The 19860-nt window shown below is 47.9% G+C and overlaps 1 protein-coding gene across 2 annotated transcripts; it reads left to right on the plus strand.

Annotated features, from left to right (window-relative positions):
- The first annotated feature begins 3037 nt into the window (after positions 1 to 3037).
- On the plus strand, positions 3038 to 19278 carry LPAR4 (lysophosphatidic acid receptor 4). 2 transcript variants are annotated; one of them, XM_020807681.3, is made up of 2 exons: positions 3038 to 3436; positions 17845 to 19278. In XM_020807681.3, exon 2 carries the CDS (start codon positions 17979 to 17981, stop codon positions 19005 to 19007), a length of 1029 nt encoding a protein of 342 aa, XP_020663340.2. In that variant the 5' UTR covers positions 3038 to 3436; positions 17845 to 17978; the 3' UTR covers positions 19008 to 19278. The 2 variants fall into 2 exon arrangements, with proteins under 2 accessions (XP_020663340.2, XP_020663341.2); XM_020807682.3 differs by having other exon boundaries at positions 17850 to 19278.
- Positions 19279 to 19860: the final 582 nt, after the last annotated feature.

Here is a 19860-nt window from a genome sequence, read left to right on the forward strand (position 1 = left end):
CAGGATTCTCTGGAAAGGACAAGAATGCTGGGAAGGTTTGAAGGCAGCAGGAAAAGAGGAAGACGAAGATGGACAGACTCCTTAAAGAAAGCCACAGGGTTGAGCCTACAAGAACTGAACCAGGCAGTGGAGGACTGGCTATTTTGGAGATCGCTGATTCCTAGGGTTGCCATCGTCGGAGATGACTTGATGACGCATAACCACCAAATCTACAGCTGCAGAAGAAGAAGGAAAAACACAACACAGCCTTTTGAGGACTGTCCTGCTTTCCTGCTACAATCCTGGCCCCGTGGCACCCCGACTTCTCCTCATCTTCAAGTCAGCTTCTTTAAATTATGCCGTTCCCGTCTAGTGATCGGAGGTCACCCACTCCTGTTGCGAGAACAGATTGCTCTGCGTGGCTTGATTCACGGTAGGACGAGGCTGCTAAATATTCAGAAAGGATAATGTGCATGCGGGGGTTGAAAGCCCCCTACAGCCCGAATGCTTCTCATTAGCTCTGGCGTGCTTTGCTGCAGAGTTAGCATTCATCGTTTGCCAAGGCCCCCCCCAAGGCCTCTCCCTTCTCATGATGTCATCTGAATGGACCCTGTAAGGCCCCTCCGTGCTGTATTCAAGACTCACCAAACGTCTGTCCGAATTGGTCGGCCAAGAGACACTCTCTCTGCCGACAGTCAATGGACGATGAATACGGCTTTTTAGGGGGTGGCTTTCATCCATAGAACAGGAAGGTGGCCATGGTGAGGACAGGAGGCGTTGGGAAAAGCACGAAATCTATTCCAGATTTTGTTTGCCTTGCAAGAGAGCCAACATGGCTGTTTGGGAGACCCAGGAAACTGGTGGGGGCCACTGGAAAGAAGCCCATTGCAGCAGGCGGTGTATAGTCAGGCCACACAAGGGCCTGTGTAGAAGATATGCAGAATGGGCTATTGATGGGCCTGTATTGCACGCTCAGCCTCCCAATGGAATTCTGCTCACTGAGTTGCTCACAGCCTGGGGTTGCTATGAAACCTCAAAGGAAAAGAATAGAAGTTCCTTTTCGGTGAAAATTGGGTTCCCTCGATTAAAATCGGTGCCTCCCGTGGAAGCTTTCAGAGACTCGCCGGTCAGTTCCGTGGACTGTTTTAGGGTGAAATACAGAGATACCTGTTCTAAGCTGTTAGAGCGGTCGGGCGGGATTCCGAGACCTCTGTGCTCAAGCGCTCTATCACACTAGCGCGATCTACAGCAGAGAATTTTAAGGAGCTTGATGTATACAAAACCAGGCATCCGTAGGGCAGAGCCATGACAACGGGAGAACGAATGGCACTCCCTTAGTAACGCTTCCTGCAGACCCATTGAAATCAGTTCTAGCAGTTCTCCTGTAAGCGTGATTAAAATTTGGAGCCTCTCACTGCGTGCAGACCCTATTTTCAGGCTTGCCTGGTAGTGTCGTCAGGCGTTGCAGTAGCGAGCGTTTTGCTCTTTGTAGCCTTTTGGGCAATTTATTTGCCCTCCAACTCTGATCATGCCACAGTCTGTATCACTAAGGTCCATCAGCAATGGAACCAGCCTTTATGGCAAACGATAACTTTGGAGGAGACGCTGAGTGACCATGTATGTTTCTAACTCTATGAACCTTTTTGGCATATGTAGCTCTTACTAGAAAATGTCAATGTCAGCAAACTTTTATCTTCACATCTAGAATCCTGACCTGGTGGCTGAGAATTGCAAAGCAATGTCTCTGAGTGATGTAATAAAGGACCTGATTATTAAGCTGCTACATCCATGTGTCAATCCTGACAACAGATCCAGTGCATGAATCCAGATGTGTCAAACCCACCATTACAAGTCAAAGGGTTTATTCTAGTTAGGACTAAGAACTGAATCTAACCTTCCTCAGCCGTATAAATAATCACAGGTTGACAAGTCAATTCTGACTTAGGGTCACCTTACCCGAAGTTTTCTAGACAGAGAATACTCAGAGGTGGTTTAACATTCCCTGAAACTGCGTCGTGTGCCCAGGGCTACATAGGCTGGCTTTTCTCCCAGCCAGACACATAACACACCGTTTTATACTTTAGCAGCTATAACACAGCCCAGCTCAAGGAAAGGCACATTTGCTCAAATTTTCGCTTCCTCTGTTACACAATAGACCACCGTCTCCCTCTATGAGCCTGCCCAAGTGTTATGCTCATGGGGGGGGGGGCTTCCTTTTGGTCCCACCACTCTCACAAATGTGCTTGGTGGAGACGCAGGAGCGGGGGGGGGCTTCTCTGGGGCTGCTCCCAGACTTTGGAACTCCCTCCCACTGGAGGCCACGCTGGCCCCATCTTGGCCGCCCTCCTGCAAGCAATCCAAGACTTTTCAGACAGGCTTTCCCTGAATGCCTGGGGGGGGGGTCTGAGAGGGGTTTTTAAATAGATGGTTGTGCTCCTGCCCTGCTCAACGCGTTCCAGGATTGATTTTGTTTACCCTTTTTAATAGCATCCTTGTTTCACTCTTTTTAAAAAACATTTGCGTACTGACTGTGTTTTGCTTTTAAACACCGTCTTTTTAAGGATCTAAGCCGCCTTGGGTCCTTTTTTTAAGGAGAAAGGCGGGATAAAAATATTTTAAACAAAGAAACAAATAGAAACAAACAAACAAAGGGACGACCAAGGCCACCCGGCTCCATCGCTCTCCTTCGGAGACTTCCGAGGGGCACCTGGGCGATCCGCGCGAAACCGCTCCAGCCCCGGGCGAGCGCTCCAGGACCGGATCGGGGCCCCTTCCCCCTTGTCCCGGACCTGCTCCTCCTTGTTCGCGACGCCCCTCCTTTCGGACAACCCCTCTTCCCGGGGCAAGCGGGCAGGAGGGGGGGGGGGTCCGGCTTGGTGATGAAAGGATCGCCAGGCGGTGCCATTGGCTGCGTAAGGGAAGCCCGAAGAGGACGGGGCGGGATCTGGAGGGTGTGTTGGGGGGGGGGAAATCGAGGATAATGCTCATCAGCCAATGAGAAGCGTCCCCTGTGGAGCGATCTCCCCCCACCCCCCACCCCAGGGCAGAATTTCCCCTTTCTTCCCGGCGCCCCCCCCCCCCTTTCTAGCCAACTCCGGCGCACGCATTCATTCAACCCGGGGAGCGGACTGGAGGAGAGCGCACGCCAAGGAGCCCGGCAGACAAAGAGGCTTGGGGGGGGGTTGTGTTTGTGTGTGTGTTTGTGTGTGTGTGTTCCCCGTTTCCCTTTTTCCCCTGGATGCTCCGCCAGGATGGACCGCGATCGCTTTTAGGACGGGGGGGGACAGCCAGGTCGAAGGGAAACTGGGGCCGGGGGGGGGACCTTCCGAGAAGATGGGTCGGATCCGGCGCTCGCCCGGCCAGAGGCACGGAGGAAAGGCTTAACTCGGTCTGAACTGGCCGGTCGGCGGCAGGGCACCCGTGGGCGAAGCCGACCCCCTTGGGCATCGGATCCCAGGTGAGTGGCTTTCTCTCCTCCCCACTTTTAATGCTTTTTTTTTTTTCTTTCCAAAAATCAACCCAACAAGAGTGGGACGCGGCTGGATGGCTTGCTGAGAGTGATCCCCGGCCCCCTTCGTGCCGGAGGCTCCTCTGGATCCTTATCCTTCCAATGAAAACAGATAAACAAAAGCTCTTCCCCCCCCCCTCCAGCTGCCACGGAATCCAAGCAGAGGATCCTGAACGACACCCTTTTGTCACTTTCTAAGGGGAGGGCTTTGAATGCCACGGGGGACCCAGAGTTCCGAGTAGACCTGGCCGGGACTTGGGCAGGCCTACTCGGGAGTAAGCACCACGGAGGGCGTCCGACTCCCGCGGAAGAGGGTACAGGATTCGGGCCAGTGCGTTTCAATTCAGGCACAGGAAATTCATCTTTTCCTTACCCCCCCCCGCCCCCGCAGCAATCCTAGTGTTTCTATGGGATGGGCTGGCCCAGCCAACCTTGCCTTTGTCTTGCTTTCCATTCCTGGGGGCCTTTTCTTTCCCAAGACCCGTTTCCTTGCTAGATAAGACAGCATAGGCATGGTCTACTATCCCGTCCCCCCCCCCCCCAAATAAGACCTAACCTGAAAATAAGCCCTAATGTGCTTTTTCAGGATGCTCGTCATATAAGCCCTACCCCAAAAAATAAGTCCTAGTTAAGTGAAACCCCACCTTCCACCCTTTTGCAGCAACCAGAAGAAGAGGACAGGACAGTATTTGAATAAATGTAGATGGTTGTACATGAAAAAATAAAATAAAACATCCCCTGAAAATAAGCCCTAATGTGTTTATTAGAGCAAAAATTAATATAAGACCCTGTCTTATTTTCGGGGAAACACAGGACATGTTTTCCAACCCTGGCCAATTTGTGGCGCTGAAGATCACGCTGTGGAAACACCCCTGCCAGGGGTCTGCTCTTTAAAAGCCTTTAAACCTGGGGTGGGTGGCTCCTGGCCTTCGGAATATGGTTGCCTTGCAGGTCCCGTCAGCCACAGTGGTGGGGGATGATGGGCATTTCAGTGCCCAACATCTGGAGGGCTCAGGGGATTGCCCATCCTTGCCTTAACTTACTTGAATGACCCACCTTGTTTTATATTTCTGGAAGCCAGTGGTTTCTCAGCAGTGTACCTCCATTAGTTCCGAAAGAGCCTTGAACTCCCGTGCGTTAAGATCCTGCTGTGTATCATAGAATCGTGTAATCACAGGATAGTGAAGTTGGACGGGGCCGATAAGACCATCCAGTCCAGCCCCCTGCTGGATGCAGGAATCCTGGTCAAAGGATATTTGCCAGGTGACTGTCTAAAGTTTCTCTTGAACACCTCCAGTGTGGGAGTGCTCACCACCTCTCGAGGTCATTGTTTCCACCGTCATACTGCTCTAACAGTTAGGAAGTTTTTCCTGATACCCCATTTTCCCAATAATACCTAACCTGAAAATATGCCCTAGTATGATTTTTCAAGGATGCTCCTAATATAAGCCCTACCGACAAAATAAGCCCCAGTTAAGTGAACCCCCCTCAGGGATGTGGTGGCGCTGCGGGCTAAACCGCAGAAGCCTGTGCTGCAGGGTCAGAAGACCAAGCAGTCATAAGATCGAATCCATGCGACGGAGTGAGCGCCCGTCGCTTGTCCCAGCTCCCGCCAACCTAGCGGTTCGAAAGCATGCAAATGCAAGTAGATAGATAGGGACCACCTCGGTGGGAAGGTAACAGCGTTCCGTGTCTAAGTCGCACTGGCCATGTGACCACGGAAGATTGTCTTCGGACAAACGCTGGTGGCTCTATGGCTTGGAAACGGGGATGAGCACTGCCCCCTAGAGTCGAACACAACTGGACAAAAATTGTCAAGGGGAACCTTTACCTTTTAAGTGAACCCCACCCTCCACCATTGTGCAGCAACCAGAAGAAGATGACAGGACTGTATTTGAATAAATGTAGATGGCTGTACATGAAAAAAAATAAAACATCCCCTGAAAATAAACCCTAATGTGTTTTTGGAGCAAAAATAAATATAGGACCCTGTCTTATTTTCGGGGAAACACGGTAGTCAATCTAAATCTGGCTTCCTGTAACTTGAGCCCATTGTTGCGTGTCCTGCACTCTGGAATAATTGAGAACAGATGATGTAGCATTTAAATGCACACCTTCGAAATTCGTAACTCTCTTTTTTGAGAATTAGGTTTGGGTTTCTGGCACTGTGGCTGTGTTCTTGGGTGCACCCGCAAATATTCCTGATTTTGTAATTATTTGGTACTTTACATAGTTTCGCTTCCCCTGTGCTTTTTTTTAAAGTGTTTTGACACAAATTATGAATCATTTGAAGAGAAAATGTAATGAGTTGTGATTCAGCGACACCTCTTCTAGAACACACAAGCCAGTGAGATATTGTCATACTTATGGTCAGATATAGCAGGGATGTGGCTTGGAAGCAAGATGTCTTGAAACTCCATACTAGGTATGTTTCAGACAGTGAAGCACTTTTGAAATTTTATTTTTGTGGGAGAGATGCCAGTTTATGCTTTGTTTGTCTATTGAAGTCCCTGGGACAGGCTGAACAACCCCGTGGACCTTTGCTCAGAAGTAAGGCCTGCGTCGTGCTGAATGGTGCTTAGTCCCAATTAAGTGTGTTTAAGATTGCAGCTGTAAATGCTTGACTCTGGTTGAATCCAGACCGTGGTTCCTTTCTTTGCTTATTTACATTTGGGGTTTGCATTGCAATCCTTAAATAAATGCTTATGGCTGTTCTCAAGTTGGTTATTCTACATAGAATAGCCAACCGATCCCAACAAGAAGCACTCAAATATAAAAATGGCAGATTAAATTGTGATCAAAGCCTCATCACAAGTTAGGAAAGGAAAAGCCCAAGAGGATTAAAGACATCTCTGCTTGTCGTCAGATATGTTACCAGGAGCCTCTCTGCATCTCAAGCGAACTGGTTGTGACAGCCCTGAGGGCTCACAATTCCATGAAGGCTCTTTCCTGCAAATGCCCAAGTGGAAGTCCTGATCATGTCCACCAAAGGATCTAGCCACTGTCTAAACCAGTGGCTCCCAACCTTGGGTAATCCAGATGTTCTTGGACTGCAACTCTCAGAAATCCTGTCCAGCACAGCAAGGGGCGAAGGCTTCTGGGAGTTGCAGTCCGCAAATATCTGGGGCCACATGGTTGGGAGCCACTGGTCTAAACCTTAAAAGGAAATCTCTTGAGAGATGATCAAGAAGGCTAGGCCAGTTTCCCACAACCACTATAGACTGCTATTTTCCTATCTGGAAAGCACTAAGGAGTCCAGGAGATGACATCACACAGCAAACCCTTGACATCCGTGTTGAAGTTTGAGGATGCCTTACTCCACATCTGGGATAACCTCCACCGCCTGAGGCGACTGTGTGATAGGCATGGAGGTGGCCAGGATCCTAATGGATCACAGGTTCTCATGCCGGATTTCCACTGGTGAAACAGCAGCATCCAACAGACTTTGGAGATGCAGCCTTGACATTCATTTGAAAAGAGTGCTCTGAAAGGCTGAGCATCCTCGGAATTGCTGGATAGTTCAGTGGCTTGAGTGGTTACGGAGCCAGAGGTTGGGAGTTCGATTCCCCACTGGGCTTCCTTGACAGAGGCTGGACTCAATAATCCATAGGATCCCTTCCAGCTCTGTAGTTCTATGATGATGATGACGATGATGATGATGAGGTTTCTGCATTTATCCGAGGGTTACTCTCTCTCTCTCTCTCTCTCTCTCTGTGTGTGTGTGTGTGTGTGTGAGAGAGAGAGATGCATTGAATCCCCAGTCTGTTGTTAGTACCCAATGGAAAGTAAAATGAAGTATCCCATCTTTTACTCTACTGGGTAATATGTAGGTAAGTCAATAAAAACCATAGCATTGTAGATCTTGAATGGACATCTCTTGCAAAAAAGCAAAGCAAAGTGTGCTGCTTATAGACCACCTCATAAAGCTTAAAGAACTCTCTAGGCAGGTTACAAGTAAATTATGTAGGCTACACATTGCCCCCCCCCTACCCCAGCAAACTGAGTACTCAATTTACCACCCTTGGAAAGATGGAAAGTTGAGTCAACCTCAAGCCAGCTGTCTGATCCCGGAATCGAACTCAGACCATGAGCAGAGTCTTCACTGCATTGTTGCAGTTCAACCACTGTGCCATGAGGCTCACAGAAGAGCATCTGGAGTTGGATGACCATCCAACTTCAGCTTGGAACACTTGTGATGAAGGCGAGTCCATTGCTTTTCCAGGTGGTCCCTTCCATTTGTGATGACCTCTTACTAAGTCTTCCTAACAATAACTCAAGTATCTTTCCATTAGATTATTAGAATCTATTAGCATGGGTTCTACCCTCTGGAAACACAGAAAGCAAACTTCGGGGTGTTTGTCCCACCTTCTGCATGAACAGCATCGATCTATTGCATCATATCAGCTCTCAGTCTTATCTTCTTCAGGCTAAACATACATATCTCCACCAACCCTTCTTCAGGCTTGGTTTCCAGACTTTGGTCACCCTTTTAGGGACCAAGGTCCAAAAAAACCATTCCATTTTGTTAATATCCTTCTCAAACTGTGTTGCCTAGGACTGGATGAGTCGTTCTCGTGAAGTCTGGCCAAGAGAGAACAAACATCACTTATAATCACCCTAATAGGGCTTGCAGGGTAAGTGAGATATTTAAGGATTAGGTTTATCTGTTACACCTCCTCCCCACCCCCCGTGAGTTTCCATGGCTGAACAGGGATTTGAACCCAGGCCTCTTGAGTCCTAGTCTGCCACTCTACCCACGACGCAACGCTGGGTATTGTTTTATACATTAAGTTCTGTGCTTTTAATAGAGCATTCACCAAGCTTCGTCCGCCAACGAGTGTTCTGAAAAATAAACATCCGTTTCAATTATACAATCTCCTTCTGTTTACCTTTACATCCAGCTTGATCAGAAACTTTAAATATTAAGTGTCGTCGGCTCTAGTTGAAGTGTTCACTGATAGCATTACGAGTTACAGTATTGTTATTTACCATAGTAACTTCAGGGAGTGTTGTAAGGTTTCGTTCCTCCTGGACTTTAATCTCCCCTTTTACAGTCAGGGGCTGTCCCTGAGATGAGGGGTGATATTCCCATCCTTCTGAAAACCCCTCACCTTGGATCTGCTCTGGCTGAGTCCTCTTGAGGGAGACCAAACCTGGGGAAGATGTTCGGACGCCTGCTGACAGCCCTCTTCCAGATGTTCAGGGAGGACTCGGTCCCTCCAGGAGATGACAGCAGTGTGATGAATAACAATCGTCCAATCCCAGAGGATGCTGGCAACTGGGCTTTACAGCAGGGAGAGCAACAAAGGCTGTCGTCTCTCAAGGTTGGACATCTGCAGTAAATAACTGCTTGGAGCCAGCTGAGGAAGGGAAAGGTCCCAAGCCAAAGAATAAATACCCCCCCTCTCCCAAATCCTGGACAGACTTTTTAATCATTGCATCATCTGGAACTCCCGCCTGTTGATTTGGACTTTCTTGGACCGGCTTCAGTTTGCTCCATCCCGCCCTGTCGGATTCATGATTTATCGGCTTGACCCTTGTGGCTGTTGTGGGTGGCTTGGCTTTTGCACGCACTCTGTGGAATTCCTTCCAACGCTTGGGGGTTTAACTGGCTTGATTCCATTTTGCTTCTGTTTATGGGCATTGGCTTCCCTAGAACGCAGGGCGGGAGGCTGCTCCGTTTGGAACAACCCCTTCCAGCATGCGGTTCGGGGCAAAACCAGAGGGGGGGGGAGAGAGAGCTCTCAAGTTGCATTGAATACGGGAGAATTGTGCCTTCTGGAGGGTGATTCTCCCATTATTATTATTTGCAAACGTGGAGAGTCATTTAGTGATGGTGGACCCTCGGAGGACTACGCAAGTCTTCAGCAGGATGCATGTGAGCACAGACTGCCTGATTCCCACTAGTAGGAGCAGTCCATTCATGGAAGATCCTTTCACCTGACTTCTGGGGTGCCTGCTCAGTGCCTTAGAGCTGTATACAGTGGTGCCTCGCTAGATGATGATAATCCATTCCACTGAAATCGCTGTTTAGCGAAATCATCATCTAGCGAAAAGCATTTCCCCATTGGAATGCATTGAAACCTGTTTAATGCATTCCAATGGGGAAGAATCGTCGTTGTCTAGCGAAGATCGGCCATAGGAAAGCCGCTTTGCGAACCGCCGATCAGCTGTTTAAATAGATGTCTTGCAAAGCTTAGGTCCCGAAAACACCCATTTTGCGAGTGCAGAGGGAGCTGTCAAAATCGTTGTCTAGCGAAAATTGGTTTGCGAAGCAGGGATCAAACATTGTCCAGCGAAATTCCCCCATAGGAATCACTGTTTTGCGAATCGCTATAGCGATCGCAAAAAGTCAATGTCTAGCGAAAAAACTGTCTAGCGAGTCACCACCCCGGGCCATGTGATGGTAAAAACATGTGTCAGTCCAGCATGCCGTGCTGTGTCCCATTCTGTTTACAGTTTACATTCGAGAATCTAGGCTATTGTCTGGACAGGTTCCCAGGTGTGAAGGGAGATTAAGAGATGCCTTCCTTTCCTACCATGGTGTATATTTTAATCACTGTGATCCATTTTCACTAGATATTTTCCCCCTACAGTTTGTTGACTTGGTGCTTTTCAGCCAGAGGTAAAAAACTGACGTCACTTAAGCTGGCTGGATAGCTCGGTGGTTTTAGGTCTCTGGCGGTGGAGCCAGAATTTGGGAGTTCAGTTCTCCCCGATCCAGAACCAGCCCGTGTGGCCTTGATCCAGCTGCACAGTCACAAAATGCACCCCAGAAGAAGGGAATGGGAAAATGGGAAATAACACGCCTGAGTATTTCTCCACCTGGACAACCACGAAAAGGGTTGCCATAAGTCAGAAACTGATTCAACGGCACATCATGATGGTGATGATGATGACTGTCTGTCCCTGTAAGACTGTTCGCTTCGTTTATCAGAGCTTCTTGGCTTTCTGTTGAACATTTAATATGGAGGGAAGGGCCTGGAGATGAGGGATGATACACCAGATGCAGCCCCATTATCTGGTTCCAGCCCCTACAAATGATGCAACACAGCGGATGGGAGAGTTCAGAATTCACAGACGGCTCTGGCTAGCCTCTTGCTTTGATGTTCTTTATCATCACTCTCCCCAGCCAGGGAGAGTTGCTGTGACTCAAGCAGGAACGTGAAACGAACACGCCGGATTGTTTGAGCGATCCCAAATGGACTAACAAAGGCACGGGGAAGAAAACTAATTGCCGATCATATTTTCCCGCCAGTCTCCAGTGGCTAAACTAAAGCCGAGGTTCCCCCACCTTTGGTTGGGAGCACATGGTACGCTTCCTTGCCTTTTCAAAGGAAGGGATATAAAAACGAGAGCAAATCGTTATTTATTGTTATTTATCTGTTCCCTGCTGGATAGTTCAGTGTGTTGGCTACGGAGCCACTGGGCCTCCTAGGAGAAAAGCCAGCCTGGGTGGCCTTGGGCCAGCTGCCCAGTCCCAGGGTTGCCCCTAGAGGAAGGAAAAGGTAAAGCACTTTTGAATATTCTCTACCTGGAAAGCCTGAAAAGAGTCGTCATAAGTCAGGATGGACTAGATATCATGTCATCATCATCACCATCACGCCACCTCTCCAGTTCATAGGGCTCTCGGAGAACTTCACAGCCAATGAAAAAGTCAAGATAGTACCTTGGTATTGAACAGTTCTGTCTTTTCGCTGTCAACCATTATTAGTCTTCCCATTTTCACCACAGAGTGGACCTGTCCCTTGCCCTTTGCTCTCTCTAAATCGGGGAAAGCGACAATTGCCCCACAAGGTCCTCTCACACCTCCAATGTATTGCTCTAAAACTCTCCTGGCAGGGGGCCAATTTAACCACGTTTCGGGGGCTTTCCAGCAGACCCTACACCCCCAGCACCCTGCACCTAGCAAACAAGAAGCCAGAAGCGTGCAAACAGCTCAGACACACCTCAGCCTCAGACCAGAAGAGCTCACCTCTTTCCCCTTCTCCGCTAATATTAGGAAAACCCTTTGTTTACACATGCTGCCCATGAGCTTAGAGGGATGTTTTCGCTCTTCTTTCTACTAGGGGAGACTTGGGGGGGGGGGGGACTGGAGGCAACCTTCCTTCACTGGGGCCCCAGGCGGGTTCTCCGTGAGAATTCAGATGAAACCTTCCGCCTCCAGCCCGTTGTTTGGGAAGAAGGGGAGATCATTTTAATGCAAATATTGTTTTTTTAATGTGCTGTCAAATCGCCTCTGACTTACAGCGACCCTGTGAACGAGTGTTCTCCAAAATGTCCCCCTCTCAACTTTCCTGATCAGGTCTTGCAAACTCAAGCCTGTGGTTTCCTTTAGGGAGTCAACGCAGCTCACATTTTGTCTTCCTCTTTTCCTGCTGACTTCCCCCTTTTCCCAGCATGATTGTCTTTTCCAGAGGACCCTGCCTTCTCACGAGGTGCCCAAAGTAGGAGAGGCTCCGTTTCAACATTTTTGCCCTCTTGGCTGAGGGGAGCCCCTCTCGCCCGGGAGGTGAACGGCCTGGCTGCTCCCAACAGGAGGTGCCTCTCCATCACGGACACCTTTGCTCACCTCCGCGTTTGGGAGCTGATGCAGGTTTGAACACAGCAAACCATCGTCACATTATAGCCTGGAACGCCCTCCTGTTTGCCCCGCCGGAGAGTGGAGAATGAAAGGAAGCAGCACGCTAGCAGAAAACCTGTCAGGGCACAGAACCCAGCTGGAGGGCTAATGCATCGTTTGCCCCGTTTGCAAGCCTTCCTTGGGAAAACATTTCCATTCGCCAGGAGAAGGGCAAAAAGCAACGAAGACAAGTAGTATTTATCCAGCTGAAGTAACTAGAGTGGGCTCATGGTTCCTTTATTTAGCTGGCCTGCTTGTAGCTTTAATGATGTTGTCGCTCAGGCGAAAGGACTGTAGAAAGTAAACCGAAGACCGAGTTGTCAACAGTGGGGGCCAGCGACCAGTCACCAGTTTTTACGTTCGCATTTCCTTGCTTTTGAATGCAGGGTTTGAGGAAATCAAAAAGGTCAGAGCTGTGGGCGCAGCTTGTTATGCTTTATATAACTTATGCACATATTTATTCAAGCGGGCGCACACAAGCCCTGTGTTTCGAGCCTGCATAAAGGCCAGCACTCATAGCGGTCGGGCCAAATTTGAAGGCACAAGGAGGCAGCATCTTCAGTGACTCCGTTTGAAGAAAAGAAGTGGCTTTGTACAAAATGGAGGGGGGGAAAAGGGTTTCTGGAAACCTCCCCCTCTGCACAGAGGTAGTTGTATTTGTGGATATGCAAAGTTAACTATCAAGGGTTAATTTTAAGAACAGCTTTGAATTTCTGGTAAAATTCTCTTTTTGCTACACAGTAGAAGTACAGAGTTCTACAGAGGAGAGTAGCTACGAGTTTCCCAGCATCCACCCCCTTCTCATTTCCTGGCACTTAAAGTTTCAGTGACTCCTTCTGAGACATTAGTAGAAGAAAACATAAAAAAAGTTTCTTTACTTACAGTTGCTTGAAACTATAGACTTGTGCATTCTGCTTTCTTTACTGTACGCGTACTAGCAACCAACCAAACAGATCAACAGCAGCAAACAACCTGCCACCCACTGATGAAGGAGAGGGATAGAACACTCAGCAGAGACTGGACTCTCTTTGAATTTCAAAAGCTAGAAGGAACAATGTATTCTCGGACGCTTTCACAGCCGGGATCCAATGGCTGATGTAGGTTTTTCGGACTGTTTGGCCGTGTTCTGGAGGTTTTCGTTCCTAACCTTTTGCCAGCCTCTGTGGCCGGCATCTTCAGAAGACAGGAGTTAGAGCACAGATAGAGTATGTACCATACAGTGGGGGCAAGCAAACAAAAAAAGGGGGAAAAAGACATCCTAATCAAAATGATCAAATTAACAGAAAAGTGACCGTCAGCTGACAACAAACACCAGAAATGAATGAATGAGTCCCCTCATCAACCTCCGGTCTGCAGCTCAGTGCTGATCCGTGGCCTGAGACAGACCAGGCCACGGAGACAGACCTTTGCCCGCCCCCTGCACACACACCCCTCCCCACAGCTGCTTTGCGCATGCATGCACGTGACAGCGCCGGCATGAGCGCCACCCACCCCTTCACGCATGTGTCCGAGCATCCGCACGAAGGGGTGGGTGCAAGAGCGTGCAGGCTCTCTTGCGCATGTGGAAAGGGGTTGGGGAGCACTCACGCCAGCGTGGGCACACACGTGTTCCCCTACCGCTTCACACATGCGCCCGAGAGCGTGCGCGCGTGCAAGCAAGGGGGGGCACCTTGGGACTTAAAATTGAAAATAAACAGCAACACTGAGAAATGGAGGAGGGGGAAATGGGGATATTTATATTCATTTGTTCCTTGGTGGTACTTATAACCCAGCTTTCCTCCAAGAGTCTGAAGATAATTTGTTCCTGCTGATTATTTTTATCTGCACCTAAAGCCAACGCGGTAGGGCAAGTTGAAAGAGGGAGGCATTGACTCAAGGTGAGAGAGGCAGTGTCAGCCACCTGATTGAGCTGGAATTTGAACTCGGGCCTCTCCAGACCTAGTTCAGCATTCAGGCTATTAGAAAACCTACACTTGGTCATTTTTGTAACACCGCCAACAAAACACAGAATAGGAGAGGAAAAGCAGAAGTGCAAAACAGAAATAAATAAAGGCAGAAGGTCTGCAACAATCTTATTATACGCAGAGTTTGGGAAAGTTCTTTTCGAAAGTAATTCGTTCAGTTCAGTCAGCATAAATTGCATTGCTGGTTACTTTCAGTTCCTTTGGAGAGGAGAACGTTAAGAGAATGAGATATATCTTGAAAAAATTCACCCCCAAATGTCTCTTGAAAAGCAACCTATAAGCAAATAGAAAATGCATTAATCACACTATTACAGTAGACGCATTTCCACTTGTATCTTTAGTTTTGAATGTATTTATTGTTACTTTCCCCTTACAAAAAAAAGAAAAGTAAATGCCCCAAAATGTGTTCACTCTGCCTGAAGCATTTTTCTTCAAAGTTCTGGGACAAATCTTGGGTGCAGTGCACACCATATACCTCCATGGAGAAACAGAAAAGAAGGACGAAAGGAATATGCGGGGTTCGAAAAGACAGAGCCCAAACTTGTCGAGACGCCTCCCAACCACTGGAAAAAAAGGAGAGATTGATTTCTTTTTCTCCTGATCTCTTGGAAATGGACACAAAGCATGCCAGGTTGTGCAGGCTGGGTTTTCTCCCGAGATCTGCCCTCTTCCTCCTGGACTTTAAAGCTCGTTCGTGTGCAGAAGAAAAAAAGGCCTTCAGCAAAAGCTCCTCGGGCTGCTTTGCAGGCCGATCTGATCAAGATGTCTGATCATGTCTTACAAGAGGAGACCAGCTGTTGGAATGCCTGTTCTTTTTCACACTGCAGATGTTTCTCTTTCACATACTTAAGTCTCCCTGTAACTCGCCTCCCCCCTCCCTCTGCCCCAGGGGCAGCCACAGGACTTTTCCTCCAACTGAGATCTTGAGTCTCTGGCTTTCCTCTTTTTTGATCAACGGGAGGGGGGTCGATCTATCCCAGTGATCAAAATTGAAGACGCTGCCCTATGCCAGCTGAGACCCCTTTGCCTGTCTACGGTGGTGCCTTGCTAGACGATTGCCTCGTGGGACGAAAAACCCGCAAGACGAATGTTTTGGCGATCACTATGGTGTCTCGCAAGACTTTTTTTCTATGACCGTGCTTCGCAAAACTTTTTTTTTAGGCTGATGCTTCGCAAGACTTTTTTTGAGACCGAAGCTTCGCAAGCTTTTTTTTTTTTTTAGATTGATGCATAGGGAACCTCGCAAGTCGATTTTTTCACAAGTCGACGATTTTCGCAGAACGAATAAAAATCGTCTTGCGAGGCCATACTGTATTTGCTTATGGTCTCCTCTGACAAGGGTCGGACCTGATGGATGCCCCCTCCAGCACCTGCAATATAATGTTTAGAGCTTGTTAGGTCCAGAGTTCGGATCTACCTCCTTTGAGATGTTTAACATGTGCTCAGCCTGAGTTGTTGCAGCCTGTCCTACGGTGATTGTACCATGCAATGGAACTTAAGATCTCTCTCTCTCTCTCTCTCTGTGTGTGTGTGTGTGTGTGTGTGTACACGTATGAGAGAGAGGGAGAGATCTTAAGTTCCATTACATGGTATAGTCACAGCCAGAAATTGAGATAATGAGATAATGCAAAACCTAAGAGTGAAATCAAAGTTTGGAACTGTAATGACAGTTCCTAGAGCCTCCTTGGGAAATTCTGTAGTCCAAAAAAAGTAACCTTTCCAAGCAGAAAAGGACTACGCAAGTAGAGTTGAACCCATTTTTCAATGATTACATTCTGGATGGTTTATTCACTTGGAGGTGCAAAGAGAAATCCTCTCGTCCTTTCTGGATACAGAAATAACCCGGAGCAGGTTTTACCCGGATGCTGCTAAGTACACCTCTTGATCTGTTTTCATCTAATCAGACAGGAAATTGTAAAGCGTTCTAGTTTGCAATTGTTTTGCAATGGGGGGGGAAGGTCTGTCTTACAGATGGCCTGACTTTCCAAGACAGGAAAGGATTTCAGAATCCTGTCCTGCAAAAGAAGTCGCTCCATCCTTCTGTTATGGGAGAAGACAGAAGCTTGATGACAGAGCATGCATTTCGTGTGCTGTGATAGCTCAGTCAGTAAGGTATCTGTCTGCAGAGCCAGAGGTTGGAAGTTTGATTCCCCTTCGGTGCCTCCTGGGAGAAGATCCAGCCTGGGTAGCCTTGGGCAAGCTGCACAGTCCCAAGGTTGCCCCTAGAGGAAGGGAAGGGTAAAGCACTTCTGAGTACTTTCTATCTGGAAAACTCTGAAAAGGATCCCAGAAGTCGAAATTGACTTAATTATTACTATTATTATTAATTCTTGAACCCCTCCAGGGTCTTTTGATTTCTGCTTATGACTTTCAGGGTTTTTACGAGAGGAGCCGATTTCTTGAGGATCATCTAAATCAGTGAAGTCCTTGCGGCTTCGCCCGTTGAACAGCTTCTGGCCCACGTGTTTAAGTAGCCATGTGGTGTTTTGTTGGAACACAAGTGTGGTGGAAGTGGAGAACTGTTGCTAGCAAGGTCCAGATTGTGAGACACAGGAAGTAAAGCAGCAAGAGGCAGAAAAATATATTGTTTTTCCTTTCCTTAAAATCTCCTCCCCCCCCCCTCCCTTGATGATGTACAGTCTTTAGGCTCCGTCTTGGCTTGATGAAAACAGGAAATGGTGAGCAAGCGAGACAAATGCATTTGTATTTGGAACACAGGAGCTGAGGGGTTTGGGTCACGCAGAACAATTCCTCAGATGACTAACAAAAAGAAAGCCAGATGCTTCTGGGCTGGAATAGGGTGTGCCAACTTAGTCATTGTAAACCTCTGGCTCTCCAGAATCCCTAACTCAGGGCCATATAGCCTAGCCACTATTGGTCGGGTCCAAACATGGTCTAACCACTGGGTTAGATCATGGGCAGTTATTCCTGAAAACGGATACCTCAAACCCTAGATCATAAATAATTTCTCCCAGATGTCAGGAAAGCCGAGGCAAGCCAAATGTGGCCTCAGCCAGCATCTGCTCCGTGAGGTTTAGCCGCCTTTCATTTCTCTCTCAGGGAGCTGCAGGGGAGCTGAGAAGCATATACAACAAAAAATTAAATGTCACTTAGTTTGTAATGTGTGTATAAGAGCAGTCTATGGAGCAGAACCGGAGAACCTGGTAGCTTCCACATGCTGATGAACGACAGTGCCTTTCATCCTTCATGATTTGCTGTATTGACAGATAATTGCAGTCCAATAACCTCTTGGAGAGTCAATGGTTTCTCAGCCCTGACATAAAGAGTGTATTGTTTTTGATTCTCATCATAGCTATAAAGCCCTAAATGGCTTGTGTCCAAGCTACATCTCCCTTTATGGCCCTGCTTGAGTGTTAAGATAATCTGAAAAGGTCTTTCTTATGGTCCTGCCACCTTCACAGGTGTGTTTGGTGGAGACATGGGAGTGGGCCTTCTCTGCCATTGCTCCCAGACTCTGGAACTCCCTCCCACTGGAGGCCAGACTGGCCCCATCTTTCCTCTCCTTCCACAAACCGTTGAAGACCTTTCTCTTCAGACAGGTTTTAACCTTAGGGTCTGGCTGTCTCAGTGGGGTTTTAAAATGTGCTTTACTGCTTGATAGATAGATAGATAGATAGATAGATAGATAGATAGATAGATAGATAGATAGATAGATAGATAGATAGATAGATAGATAGATAGATAGATAGATAGATAGATAGATAGATAGATACGTATTAGCAAATTAATTTTGTTCTTGTTTTCCTCAGGACAGAAGTGCCCATCATGGCTGTGCAGCAAAAGGAATTCCATCCCTACCACTGGTTCAGAGTCAACCGAGATTTCTGACTCACCTTGCATGGTTTCTGCTTGATTTGGCTTTCCAAGTCGCTGTGAAGCTGGAATGGGAAATCACAGCCACAACCATACCTGCGTGACAGATGACACCTTCAAATACAACCTCTATGGCGCTGTGTACAGCGTGGTCTTTGTCTTGGGCCTGATCACCAACTGCGCCTCTTTGTTCGTCTTCTGCTTCCGCATCAACATGCGGAACGAGACCACCATTTTCATGACCAACCTGGCTTTCTCCGACTTGCTTTTCGTCTTCACGCTCCCGTTCAAGATCTTCTACAACTTCAACCGGCACTGGCCGTTCGGAGACCCTTTGTGTAGGATCTCCGGCACGGCGTTCCTGACCAACATCTACGGGAGCATGCTTTTCCTCACCTGCATCAGCGTCGACCGCTTCCTCGCCATCGTCTACCCGTTCCGATCCCGTACCATTAGGACGAGACGCAATTCGGCCATCGTGTGTGCGGGCGTGTGGATTCTGGTCCTCAGCGGAGGGATCTCGGCCTCTTTGTTCTCCACCACCAACACCACCAACAACAGCACCACGTGTTTCGAAGGCTTTTCGAAAAGCATATGGAAGACCTACCTGTCCAAGATTACAATATTTATTGAAGTGGTTGGCTTCATCATCCCCCTGATGCTCAACCTCACCTGTTCATCCTTGGTCCTGAGAACTCTCCGGAAACCAGCCACCCTCTCGCAGATTGGCACAAACAAAGAGAAAGTACTCAAGATGATTGTTGTGCATGTGGCCATCTTCATGGTGTGCTTTGTGCCGTACAACTCCATACTCTTCCTGTACGCCCTTGTACGCTCCCAAGCCATCGCCAGCTGCTCTTTAGAGAGGTTCGCCAAGACACTCTACCCAATCACGTTGTGCATTGCTACCCTCAACTGTTGCTTTGACCCTTTCATCTACTACTTCACCTCCGAATCGTTCCAGAAGTCTTTCTACATAACCCCCCACCTCAAAACGGGCTCTCCTTTAACAAAGTTTGTCTTGCCGGCCGCGCAGGAGGACATGAGCCACCAGGCAATCACAAACGGAGCCGATCTGACCTCTGAATCCAATTTTTGATTCTGGGGGCTTTGTCGGTTGTGAATTAGACTTCAGAGGACTCCGTGATTACCTTCTTTCTTTCGTCTGAAAGAAGGAACGAAAACCATGAATCATGAGAACCACGTAGGAACGTATGTGTGTGTCCCTACACCTGTAGGTATCTATCTGTAAGCCGATGTTCTTCCTCATTTCTGAAAATCCATCATCCTACTAACTTGAGTAACATGGCCCATACGTCTGTTTTGCTTTTGAAGCTTATGAAATAATAAAAGATGTCACTTTCTCATAATTTTTTTACCATATCTGATTGCTTCATGGTTAGGACAACTTTTCCTATAATCGATGTCGTAGGAATAATTCCACCTCTCTAGAGATAGCTTGCCTGCTACGGAGCTAGCAGGATACACTGGGGTATTTCTCACGCTTTTAGCTTTACCAAGGCTGTGGGTTGGAATCCCCCACTTGCCTCAAGGACAAAAGAGGTCTAAAGCAGGACTTCCCCTGTCGTGACAAGTAAGGGAGAAGACCTTCCTTCAGAGAAGTTAGCCCCTTCCAGGAGATTTGTAGTAAACATGGTGGCTTAAGGGTTCCTCTCGACAGTCCTCATAGCAGGGCTACCGAGGAAATGCCCCCAAAATGTAGGTAGCTATATTATTCCATATCAGGAAACCAAGATTTTAAAAGGTGGGTGATAACTGTGTTTAGTCTTCTGCTGAAAAAAAAAATTACAAGGACTCTTGTGATAACTAAAAGGTGTGCAAGTTTTATCTGATGTAAGCTTTCCGGGACTGTAGTCTACACTTCCTTCGGACCCTCTGTGAAAGCTTACACCAAAAGAAATGTGTTCGCCTTTCAGCCTTACGATGCCACA

This window comes from Pogona vitticeps, chromosome 11 (genome assembly GCF_051106095.1).
Source record: "Pogona vitticeps strain Pit_001003342236 chromosome 11, PviZW2.1, whole genome shotgun sequence".
Taxonomy (NCBI): Eukaryota; Metazoa; Chordata; class Lepidosauria; order Squamata; family Agamidae; genus Pogona; species Pogona vitticeps.